Raw genomic sequence first — 13,558 nt, 5'->3', positions numbered from 1 at the left:
CAAGTAAAGTCAGTGGGGGGCGCGGGGTGGCGGGGGGGTGCAATTTCTGAGGTGGAGATGGATACAGGAGTTCCAGTCCATAAGTCTCAAAACATTAGTATGCAGGTTCAATTCATAATCACTGAGAGAATGTGAAGACTGCAGATGCTGGAGAGTCAGAGTCAAAAGGTGTGGCACTGGAAAAACACAGCAGGTCAGGGTGCATCCGAGGAGCAGGGAGAGTGAACATTTTGGGCATAAGCACTTCATCAGCTTATGCCCGAAACATCAACTCATCTGCTCCTCGTATGTTGCCTGACCTGCTGTGTGTTTCCAGTGCCACATTGTTTGACTGCATACATAATCAGCAAGTCGAATGGGATGATAGCCTTTGCTATGAGAAGAATTGAGAATAAAAATAATGTTGATATACTTCAGTTAAACATGCTGATGGTGACACCACACCTCAAATACTGCGTACAGTTTTAGTCTCATTCTTTAAAGAAGTACGTAAAATATGCCAGAGATTGTTCAGGCTGGATTCTTAAATTGACACCTTGAATGTGATTTGGTATTTTACGAGGAAAGATTAGACTGGTTTTTATTGAGGTTCAAAAGAGCCAGGGATGGTTCCATTGAATTTCATAAGATCCTGAATGGAGTTGACAAACTGGATGTCAAAAGGATGTTCACCCTAATGGGTAAGTCCTGAGCTAGGGAACATGGCTTTAAATTAGAGATCAGCTTTTTAGGAGAAAGATGAGTGGAATTTTCCTTCAGAGGGTTGTACAACTTTGGAAATGTCTGCCTCAGATGTCAGTGGAGGCAAGGTCATTAAATATTTTTATGGCAGAGTTAGATTGACTATTTTTAGGCAAGGGAATCAAATGTTATTGTGGGGGAAGGGTGGGGTGGGGTGAGACTATGGAATTTGAAACATAAACAGCACAACTCCTATTGATCATCTGCTGGTCTGTGGCAGAATTCTATATGCTCACCATTCTCAGGGTGGAGAACTTTCTTCTCATTTCAGTCCTAATGCTAATTCCAACCTGACCCATGTCCTTAGACTGTGACCTGTGGTTCTAAACTCTCCAGTTATCAGGACTATTACCCTTCCTGTGTTTACTCCGTCTAGCCCTGTTAGAAGCTTCGGTTTCAATGAGATCTATTCATTTTTTTGGGGGGGAGTGTGGAAATTAGGCAGCCATGGCAGACATAATAACTCAGGAAATGTATCACACAAAAAGAGAGAGCCTATAAAGTGGCCAAGAGCACTGGGAAATTAGAAGATTGGGAATACTACAAAAACAAACATAGGCTAACAAACAAAGAAATAAGGAAGGAGAGGATCAAATATGAAGGTAAGCTAGCCAGTAATATTAGAAATGATAGCAAAAGTTTCTTTCAACACATAAGAAACAAAGGAGAACAAAAGTAGCGATTGGGCCACACCACATTGATGCAGGAAGGCTAGTGATGGGAGATAAGGAAATAGCTGAAGAACTTAATAAATACTTTGTGTCAGTCTTCACAGTGGAAGAAATGAATAATATCCCAACAATTAAGGAGAGTCAAGGGCAGAGTTGAGTATGGTGACCATTACAAAGGAGAAAGTACATGATTAGCTAAAAGGTCTAAAACCTGATAAATCTCCTGGCCCGCATCGGCTACACCCTAGAGTTCTGAGGGAGGTGGCTAAAGAAATAGAGGAGGCATTGGTTGTGATCTTTCAAAAATCACTGGAGTCAGGGAAAGCCTCAGATGATTGGAAAATCACTGTTGTAACCCCCTTGTTCAAGAAAGAATCAAGACAAAAGATGGAAAATTATAGCCTAACCTCGGTTATAGGTAAAATTCTAGAACCCATCGTTAAGGATGAGATTTCTAAATTCTTGGAAGTGTAGGGTTGGATTAGAGCAAGTCAGCATAGATTTAGTAATGGGGAGGTTGTGCCTGAAAAGCCTGTTAGAATTCTTTGAAGTGATAACAAGTAGGTTCGATCAGGGAAACCCAGTGGATGTAATCTACCTAGACTTCCAAAAAGCCTTTAATAAGGTGCCTCATGGGAGGTTGCTGAGTAAGGTGAGGGCCCACGGTGTTCGAGGTGAGCTACTGGCATGGATTGATGATTGGCTGTCTGACAGAAGGCAGAGAGTTGGGATAAAAGGTTCTTTTTCGGAATGGCAGCTGGTGACAAGTGGTGTCCCACAGGATTCAGTGTTGGGGCCGTAGCTGCTCACTTTATATATAAATGATCTGGATGAAGAGACTGGGGGCACTCTGGCGAAGTTCACCGATGATATGAAGTTAGGTGGACAGGCAGGTAGTTCTGAGGAGGTGGGGAGGCTACAGAAAGATTTAAGGTAAAAACAATGACTGCAGATGCTGAAAATCAAATACTGGATTAGTGGTGCTGGAAGAGCACAGCAGTTCAGGCAGCATCCAGCGAGCAGCGAAATCAACGTTTCGGGCAAAAGCTGCTCGCTGGATGCTGCCTGAACTGCTGTGCTCTTCCAGCACCACTAATCCAGTACAGAAAGATTTAGACAGTTTAGGAGAGTGGTCCAAGAAATGGCTGATGAAATTCAATGTGAGCAAATGCGAGGTATTGCACTTTGGAAAAAAGAACCCAGGCATGGACTATTTTATAAATGGTGAGAAAATTCATAAAGCCAAAGTACAAAGGGATCTGGGAGTGCTAGTACAGCATTCTTTAAAGGTTGACTTGCAAGTTGAGTCCGTAGTGAAGAAAGCAAATGTAATGTTGTCATTTATCTCAAGAGGTTGGAACGTAAAAGCAGCGATGTGCTACTGAGACTTTATAAAGCTCTGGTTAGGCCCCATTTAGAATACTGTGTCCCGTTTTGGGCTGCACACCTCAGGAAGGACATACTGGCACTGGAGCGTGTCCAGCAGAGATTCACACAGATGATCCCTGGAATGGTAGGCCTAACATATGATGAATGGCTGAAGATCCTGGGATTATATTCATTAGAGTTCAGAAGGTTGAGGGGAGATCTAATAGAAACATACAAGATAATGCATGGTTTAGAAAGGGTGGATGCTGTGAATTTGTTTCTGTCAGGCGGGGATATTAGGACTCGTGGGCACAACCTTAGAATTAGAGCAGATCAATTTAGAACAGAAATGAGGAGACATTTCTTCAGCCAGACAGTGATGGACATGTGGAATTCACTGCCACAAAGCACAGTGGAGAGGGGGACATTAAATGTCTTCAAGGCAGAAATTGATAAATTCTTAATCTCGTAAGGGATATGGGGAGATTGCAGATAAGTGGAATTCAAATGCCCATCAGCCATGATTAAATGGTGGAGGGGACTCAATGGGCTGAATGGCCTTACTTCCACTCGTAATTCTTATAGTCTTATGGAAGGAGGTTGTGAAACTTGAAAGGGTTCAGAAAAGATTTACAAGGATGTTGCCAGGTTGGAGGATTTGAGCTATAGGGAGAGATTGGGGCTGTTTTCCCTGGAGTGTCAGAGGCTGACGGGTGACCTTTTAGAGGTTTATAAAATCATGAGGGGCATGGATAGGATAAATAGACAAAGTCTTTTCCTTGGGGTGGGGAAGTCCAGAACTAGAGGGCATTGGTTTAGGGTGAGAGAGGCAAGATATAAAAGAGACATGAGGGGCAATGTTTTCATGCAGAAGATGGTATGTGTATGGAATGAGCTGCCAGAGGAAGTGGTGGAGGCTAGAATTGCAACATTTAAAGGGCATCTGGATGGATATATGAATAGGAAGGGTTTGGAGGGATATAGGCCAGGTGCTGGCAGGTGAGACTAGATTGGGTTGGGATATCTGGTCAGCATGGACGGGTTGGACTGAAGGGTCTGTTTTTGTGCTGTACTCTGTATGTCAGTCTTGCCATCCCAAGAATCCAATAAAAGACTGTGAATGCCTAATCAGTTTACCTTCACATTGAGCAATTCTGCACTGCATTCCACTTGGCTTTGATCTAACCCTATAGAAAAAAATATTTATTTGTGGTTGATTCAAGGTCAAATTGATTCTTGTGCAGCACGATTCTTGTATCTGTTCTGATAGCAAACAGACCTTTATGCTTCACCATGCTGAAGTGAAGTTCACTCAACTGGAGAAGTGTATTATCACCAAGAGTGTGGATAACGCAGTTCTAACTGTTTACCATCTGTACTTGTGGCAGTTTATATTGAAGTAATTTCAGGTGTGACTCTTGGATCAGACTCAACCCAGTTACCTTGGAACCTAGTCCAATACAATTTGCTACGCATGATTAAAGACATATAGCTCATCAGGAAGCCACTTCAAGAATGACAGTCACAAAGGATGTAAAATTACTATCATAAATCATACAGATTTCAGTGCATTAAGAAACAGCATCTGTAAATTGAAAAATGTTTCCATTCATAGGAAGGTCAATAACTAACAGTCACAGGTTCGAGGCAATTGGCAGAAGAATGATGAGTTTTTTTAAACATTTTGATAATTGGAATGCACTGTCTGAAAACATGGTCGAAGCAAAATAAAATTTGATAAGTAATAAAAAAAGTGAGTTATTTACAGGGAGAGAGGAGATTGGGATTGGATGACTCTTTTAAAGAGCTAGTACAGGCATAATGTGTTAAATGGCCTGTTTTAATTCTGCACGTATTGAGATAATGATAACATAAACTGAGTTAACTTAACATGTACACCACACACACACACAGTGAGATCATCCCTTATGCTGATTTCTTCATGGACAGTTTTTTTTCACCTCTTTTTGCCTTTTTATTAGCAGTCTTTTCCGTTTGAAAAAAATTGTTGAAACTGCAATATGATTCACATGATGTGTATTCAGAGAATATAACATTTCATTAACAGCTGGCATTTCTCAACAAATTTAAACAGTTTAGAAACAGCTATCACATGATCAAACACTAACCCTCAGTCCTAAGTAGACTGTTGTACATAAAGTAAACAAATATATACATAGCAAACTTCTCCCATTCTCTCTTATTGTATAATGATACCATTCAATGTAAAGATGGGAGGGCATATAGCTGTTGCTTAAAATGTATTTTACATACCTTATAGACATCAAAATTGTCAATAATTGCATCAAAACAGGTATAAAGATCATTCAGCAAGGTCACAACCTGCATGAAGAAATAAAAATCCTTATCTACTGATGTATTTGAAAGCAATTGAGCAACAAACAAAATAATCAATAAAAAATATAAATTCTGATATTAGCAAAGTAACCAAACTATACAAGGAAACAATATTATGGAAAGTTATTTAAACAGCCACCTCTTCTGAAAACTGCATTTACTTGTGTTTTGAACACAATACTGTTGAACACAACATCACACAACACTTTTTTTTGTTCAATGATTCATGGATTTTGATTTCCATAATTGATAGTCTTTACCATCTCTATGCCTATATAAATGACCCAGTGGCTATTTCCAGAGTGACGACTCCATAGTGAATTCTTGGACTTTTCTAAATATGGTGGGCAGACTATTTTTGCCTCAAATGAATTGAATGAAAGAAGATTTTTTTTCTAGATCACTAATTCCAGAATATTGTCATTAAGAACACCACCACCTGCAAGTTCCCTTCCTAGCCACTCACCATCCTGTCTTAGAAATATATCATCATTCCTTCATTGTCGCTGGGTCAAAAACATGGAAATCCCACCCAGAGGGCAATTTAGGGCAATCTACAGCATGTGGACTTCAGTGGTTCAAGAAGGCAGCTCACTGTCACCTCTTCAAGGACAACTAGGGATCAATAATAAATGCTGACCAGCCAGACATGCCCACATCTAAAAGAAAAGTAATTCTCAAATCACATTAGGCTACTTTAAATGTAATGTGTTTGGGTATTCGACTATTTTGGACACCTTTTAGATTGTCTATAACTTTCATTTTAGTTGGGCTATGTTTATGGCCAATGTCACCACTAGGCGGAGCACCATGTGCTCATGTGCTAAATTGTTTTAAGATTGCATCCAGCTAAAATGCATCCTATGTTCTCAATAAATACGAATAAGGGCCAAAGAAGTGAAAATCATTTGGAGAGCCCATGAGAGTGGTCTTAAAAGTACTTATTGCATTCGGAATTTTGTGCAAACCTTTTACCATGTGTTTTGACAGACCTGCTGTATTTCAATGCCCTTTGCTTAGCTCCCTTCTGGAGCTGTCCTTGACATACCAATTTCAATACTCTTCTTTTAATTTCAGCCTTTCAACAATAAAGACGAAGATTAAGTAAAGACAACTTGTGGTTTGCAAATGTTTATAAGAGCACCAATTTTTTGAAAGTGCATCAAAAGACTGTTCAGCCTTTACCCTACAAGCTGTGTTTCATTAACCTGATGTTATGGTGCAATTCCAGATGGATTACACTGGGCCATTTTTAAACGTGCTGACCTATCTCCTGTGTTGGGAATACATATTGCAAGTCATTTATATTTGATTTTGTATTTTTTTGGTTGAGGGAGGCGTATTTCTTTTTTTCTTTTTAATAAATACTTGGTAGGAGTAATCATTCAGAATCTTTAACATTCTGCATTCAACCTCCATCTTGATTTCATTCGTATTTTTTATGATGTTCACTACTTCTCTGTTTTATCTCTCACTAACTTGCGGTTAATTTTTTTACTATTATGTGTTGCCTGTGCAGATATGCTTTTTACTAGATCTTTCTAGTGTTTCTTTTCTCATTTGACGATTTTAAAAAAATGTTTCTACATCTTCTTCCAATTCTTCAATGAACTATTTCCATTGTAAATGTTGTTTTGTAAGCATTCCTATTCTGTGTATAGACCTATATTTTTAACATTAGTCCTTCAAAGATGATTTGCATCTACTTGACTACAGTGTTCAATCCACTTCACTTGCTTTGACTGTTCCCCCATCCCATTGAATTTAACCCAATTAAAGTACTACACTTGCTTTTAGCTCTCAGTATAACATAAACCAAATCATGTTAAACTGTTTTGTTTTACTGTCTGTCAGATTTATTTCAACTTCCATTTTAAATGAATATCTTACTGGGAGACAAAAAAACACTGCAGGTGCTGGAATCCAAGGTTGACAAGCAGAAGGCTGGAAGAACACAGCAAGCCAGGCAGCATCAGGAGGTAGAGAAGTCAGCATCTCATTGTCTTCTCCACCTCCCGATGCTGTCTGGCTTGTTGTGTTCTTCCAGCCTCCTGCTTGTCTTCCTTGTCAGAATCACTAACAAATAGAAGGTCAAGGTGTGCTCTCCCTCACACATACTAAGCAATACTGAATCTGGAATCAGTCAATGCTTTCTCTCGCCTTTGGGTATTCCTATTCATGTTTAATGATTGAAACAGCCGATTAAGATAGGTTTGTCTCATTGTACCCTTTCCTCCTTACAACATTTCAAACGCATCTGGATGGGTATATGAATAGGAAGGGTTTAGAAGGATATAAAGCCAAATGCTGGCAAATGGGACTAGATTAATTTAGGATATCTGGTCGGCATGGATGAGTTGGACCGAAGGGTATGTTTCTGTGCTGTACAACTTGATGACTCTGTGCTGGCAGAGTCTATCTATTCTTTGTTACCAGATCATGTTTGTTTTCTTGAGCACTGTTTTCCTTCCTGATGAAGGAGCTGCGCTCCCAAAGCTAGTGCTTCCAATTAAACCTGTTGGACAATAACCTGGTGTTGTGTGATTTTTAACTTTATACACCCCAGTCCAACACCGGCATCTCCAAATCATTCCTTCCTAGTGTCTCCCTAACCTGTACTCTATCTTGTCTTGGATCTCATCTTACATTAGTCATTAACTGCCAGAAAAAATCCTTAGCTATTTACAAAAGCAGCATTGTTGTTTTTATCTAGAATACCAAACAATTATTAACCAAGTTAATTAGAATTTAATTCAAGGTGAATGCATGTCTTTATGAAGATTGTCAGAATTGGTTATGAATCAATAACCTATTAGATAGCTTTCCCCAGCTATAATCTCTATGGATTATGGATTTAAATTAAGGAGTAAAATCATAACCTTGGTCCCAAATACTACCCTTACAAGTGAGTTACAAAGCTAGAATAAATGTGTTGTTACCTGATATAAGAGGAACTTAAACTTAAATACATTTCCTAGTCTTTGTTTCTGGAAAGAAATAGCATCTGGCACTTAATTCAATGCCAGTAACCATGAAACAAAATCAGTTTCTGCCAATCTCTTGTGTTCTGAAACACATTGGCAAATGCAGATCTGCTATGTATAAGGAATAAGCTCCATAATTGACTTTTGTGAAAGAACAGATTAGATTTACAACTTACTGGCCCAGATATAAATTGATGTATTAAATAGGATTTGCATTATGGAAGCATTGATATAAAGGAAAAAAGAATCAACTAATTTCTACAAAAGGTGGACAATCACAAACCAATTTTTTTTATTCATTCAGGGCTTATGGATATCACTAGCAGGGCCAGTATTTATTGCCAACCCCTCATTGTCACAGGAAATGTGGTGGTGATTTGCTGCAGTTCATTTGGTGTTCTTTTAGGTGCACTATTTTGACCCATTGACCTCAAGAAATGGCGATATATTTCCAAGTTTGGATTTTGAGTGGCTTGTTGGTGACCTTGCAGATGTTAGTGTTCCCTTGTATCAGCCTAGGCATCAAGTTGAAAATCTGCAACAATATGAATTCAAAGAACATGCAATTTCTCTTAATTTGTTGGCTAATGAAATACTTTAATGAACAGCATTGGTACTAACAGGATATGTAAATACTGCTTTGTTAAGTGTCTTTCTGCATCCAAATTATTTGAACTGTGGCAGACTGCATTAAACCTTTCCTTCAGTCTTCTTGCCCAAGGGTTAACTGATGATACCGGTACTTATTTATACACTTTAACAACTTAATATTAGGTTTGAGTGTTTGGGCAGAAAGCAATCAAGAATTCTTTTTCTAGTTTGTCCAAAAGTATTTCATTTCATAAATATGTTTAAAATGGTAAACGGTGTGCTGATATCCATTGCATCTATTGTTATCGATGATACAGTTTGGGTGATATAATTGAGACTATGATTCACATTATTGAACTTATTCTTACAAGAATGCAATATCGTTTATAGAAATTGCAACGAAATATTGCATCAACATAGAAGGTCGCAAAATTAGTAGACCTCAGTTAACAATGTACTACCTGTAGTGGTGTGCTTTCTGCAGACATTGAAGTGAATCCAACAATATCGCTGAAGTAAATTGTGACACTGTCAAATGCCTCTGCTTGTACTGTCTCACCCCACTTCAGTTGTTCTGCCACTGAGCTGCAACAAAAATATGAATGCTTAAATAAGAGCAGGTTCTGTGTGTCACACATCAGAAATTTTTGATTTTAAACTCAAAGAAGAGATTGACTATCATTAATGACACAAATGTCACATATCTTAAAGAATGAAATACCTTTTTGAAACATCTACTTATTTTACTGCCTGAACTTTTCATGACTCATTCTAATGTACTCAGAACCTAGATTATGTGTTTGCTACTGAATACATAAGACATTTCAATTTTCAAACAAAAGCAAGTTGAATTTTGAAATACATAGTGTTTAATTATTGCTTCTTTATCATCTCCATTATCTACATTTCTAGAAAAGCAGGAATTATCTCTTGCTTGGGTTTTGTCAATAGCAATTAGAATGCTTCCAGTTTTTGATTTTTTGACCCAGTTAGGAGGTAGAAACGTAAGGGGACATGTACAGGGAGGTAGATTCCTTGCTTGTTCCCCGCCAATATAGCTGGAGCAGATGTCATCCTTTGCAAACCTTTCCAATTACAATTCCTATAGTTTGATTAAAGAAGTATCAAGGTCCAAAATCCACAATCAATCATAACAACCCACAAGACTACTCCATAGTACAACTGAAGACCAGACTCCTTTTTTTGCTCCAGACAATCTCTCCCTATAGTCCCCACTCCAGCACTTTTCACCATTGATATTTATTTCCAGTTGATGCTTCTTGCATACAGTACTTTATTGCTGTGCAATGCCAGCTTTCAAACTTGTAAAGATTTGAAGTTGTGCACATAATTTGTGTCCAGTTTTTTTAAAAAAACAAATATTTTAGGATTTCATCACCAATAAAATTTCCAGTACATCACTTAACAAAAATTACAAACTGGTTTATTTCTGAGTTGTCTCTTTCTATAATTCCTTAATTTATGAAATTGACTTAGACGTTTTCAGACTCTGTAAATCAGTTATCCTCTATACCATCATTGTTATAAAACAGTGTATGTTCTGACTCACCATGAGCAATGCATTATATATGCATAGTCTTGTTAATGTTTTTTTTAATGCCAGTGTTTATAAAGAAAACTGGCTGTGTAATCCTGTCATACTATAATTATACCTTCAAGGCAGTCCATAAACCATATTCAAAACACAGGCTGGGGGGTCCATAATTTCAGCTTTTACACTCTCAGCTTGTGCCAGGAGTGCTGAAATAGACAATCCTAGCATCAGTGTTCATGAAAAATCATTTAAAAACTTTGCTTTAAACTCATAGGGCACAATTTAACCTCTTCACTGATGAATTTGCAGTTGGCATGAGGATGAGTGGTCTGTAAGATAAACTGAGCCGCATTCTCACTTGCCCAGTACTAATATATCTGCAATTCCTTGCCCCCATAGTAACTTGCCCCAATTGAATTTCAAATCTTGGGATCCATGCGCCAGCAGACATGCCCATCAATGCTGAAGCATATAAAACTGGAAGTGCAGAGAGGCCAGAAATAAAGGAGTGCAAATAAAGTGCAGCTTTAAAATTTGGAAATGTACTGTAAGTGGATCAGAGACATGCTGTGTTGGTTCGGAGAGGCTGACATATGTCAGCAGTCATGGATCCAGAGTATATGCTGCCTTTGCTTATGGAACATACCCTGAAATACTGATGCTGGTGTTCAAGATGGAAGTCTGGAGAATCAAGTAGAGAATTCACATCGCCAGGTACCTTCTTTGTCAGGGATTTTCACTTCTATTCTCTACTGCCTATGCAGTGGATGGTAGAGTGGGAAGTTGCATATTAATGATGTGAGATTAGATAGTAGTGAGGGTGATAGTGAGGGATAATCCCAACTAATAGACCTCTTGCCGCACACTAATGAGAATCTCAACTCAACATTTGGGACTTTGTAGGAAAATTCAATTACTCGCTCCTGATGTCAAGAAAGGTCTCCTTCCACTTCTCATGTCATTCTCCCAAATTTCTCAACATTGCCCACATCATTCAGGCCCTGGGAAGACCCAACCATTGAATTTGACATTAGTTTAGACTAAATAACACATAAATGAAGACACTCCCTATCAATCAATGATGTATTCAGTTATGCAGGTGATTGCTCAAGCTTCTTGTGTTTGTTGTATATGAGTTTTGATTTAGATGAGCAGATGTCACATGGTGAGATTCTTCTTGAGAATTTAAAGATACACTGTATTGATTTACAAAGAAAAGGAAGCAGCATAAACTATAACTCTGTATCTTCAATCAGATTGTCAGTTTACAGGAAGATCTAGAGCAAATTGCATATAAAACAGATCAGGCTCAGCCAGGAGCAGCTACAGAAACATTGGCTGCTTTTAAACGTAATGCAACAAAAAATGACAGACCTGTAAAAGCAGGTGATAATACAAAACATACTAAAAAAAGGGCTGCCAATCACTGAGGAGACTTTTCCTTCAGAAATATATGCTAGCAATAATACTATAGTGAAAGAATGTCAGAGGGACAACTAATGAAGCAGCAAAAGAAAGTGATCCAGAGATCCAAAAAACCAAGTGTTGAGGAGACTTGACAGGTTTTAGAGCAGGTCATGAAGGTGGAAATATATTGGGCACCAGAAGGGTGAAATTCTGAAGAAACTAGGGTATAAAAGCAGAAGCTTATAATGTGTTTTCCTGTCTTAATTGAACTAACCTGCAAAATTAATCAATCCCTGATAAGCAATTGATCATTAAACCATTATCTTTATCATGACACAGTTTTGAAGTGTAAGTGTCATTCAATTCCAGATAGGAGCAACTTGCATTTAGAAAAGGCTGTCTCAGAGTGTTTTATGGCACATGAAGGTCGCTGTTTTATGTTTTTAATACACCTGCCAATTTTGGTTGAAGAATAAAGCGCGTTCTGCTTTTCTTCTTCAAATGGGTTTGTGTGATATTTTATGACTTGGAAGGGCACCTACAATGTTGGTTAAAGTCCTATCTGACCAAACAGCTTTTGCACAGTATTTTATTGATATCAACTTATATTATATGATCAAACCTCTGTTGTAAAGAGTAAATACCTAAATACCTGACTTTAACTCAAAAAGAAATGCATGAGGCAAGACTTATATAACAAGGCACCTTTATCAGATCTGCTATTTTATATATGAGCCATTTTGGGATTTTCCCATCCAAGCTATTCAACTCTTTGAGTCTATAACAGCTCTCTGCAAGAACAGTTTGGCTAGTTCCAGATCCTGATAGCACAAAAGTTGATGGAAAAGGCAAGGAAATCAGGCTCAAATTTCTCAGACCTCACTTGGGAGCTAAGATCTGATAATGTGAAAAGTTATAAAGACATGAAAGGTTGCATTCAATATGAGTAGAGTATTGCCAGGCACTAAATGATACATGCATCAGTAAGAATGTCGGAGAAACATGTGACAATGGCCAGCAAGAAGTCTCTCCATGTTGAGGGGATTAAATCCTCTTTTCCAAACAAGTCTTGAGCAATATGACAAGATTCTCACCTATCTACATGCATTAGCATATATTAACATCTCATTATTAGCTAAGTTTACAGTGGCATAGCGGCTCAGTGCTGCTGCCTCACAGTGTCAGGCAGATGGGTTCGATTCCACCCCCAGGCAACTGTGTGGAGTTTGCACATTCTCCCTGTGTCTGCATGGGTTTCCTCCGGGTGCTCCGGTTTCTTCCCACAATCCAAAAGTGTGCAGATTAAGTGGATTGACAATGCTAAATTACCCATCGTGTCCATGGATGTGCAAGCGGGGCGGATTAACCATGGGAAATGCAGGGTTATAGAGTAGAGGGATGGGTCAGGGTGGGAAGCACTTCAGAGGGTCAGTACGGGCAGAATGACCTGCTTTCATACTGTACGGATTCTGTGAATAGGAAGTATTATTATGTAATTTCCCATTCTCCCACCTGCTGGACAGAAATGTATCAGTAACAGTTCCTGGGATGGAAGTGAGAGTGGCTACCTGGAAACCTCAGCCCATTGCTTGGTCCTCCGGCTTTCCAGCTTGGACGTCAGCCACCATCTCGGGGTACACTCCACAGGCAATGAGCCTATGCATCCCCACATAAAGACATTCATATCTGACATGTACCAGCCTCACTGGCATATACTTAAATCACTTACAAGTTCATGCTGCATTTCATTGTAATGCTGCTGCCAGGACACTTGGCATGCAGGATCAGATAACCATAGGAACAGGAGTAAGCTATTCAACTCCTTAAACATGTTCCACCATTCTTTGATATCTTGGCTGATCCATGATTCCTTAAATATGCCT

At 38.7% G+C, this 13,558-nt stretch overlaps 1 protein-coding gene across 1 annotated transcript in view; it reads right to left on the bottom strand.

Moving 5' to 3' along the window:
• npr2 (natriuretic peptide receptor 2) overlaps positions 1–13,558 on the bottom strand; it is a 183,308-nt gene that overhangs the window by 28,557 nt on the left and 141,193 nt on the right. Inside the window, exons 17-18 of the mRNA XM_072572008.1 lie at positions 9,175–9,298; positions 5,055–5,123 (exon numbers count right to left, since the gene is read on the bottom strand). Coding sequence (XP_072428109.1) covers positions 5,055–5,123; positions 9,175–9,298 — 193 coding nt within the window. The remainder of the gene's footprint in view (positions 1–5,054; positions 5,124–9,174; positions 9,299–13,558) is intronic.

The sequence above is a fragment of the Chiloscyllium punctatum genome, chromosome 1 (assembly GCF_047496795.1).
Source record: "Chiloscyllium punctatum isolate Juve2018m chromosome 1, sChiPun1.3, whole genome shotgun sequence".
NCBI lineage: Eukaryota > Metazoa > Chordata > Chondrichthyes > Orectolobiformes > Hemiscylliidae > Chiloscyllium > Chiloscyllium punctatum.
This window is presented reverse-complemented; position numbering and strand designations above follow the sequence as displayed.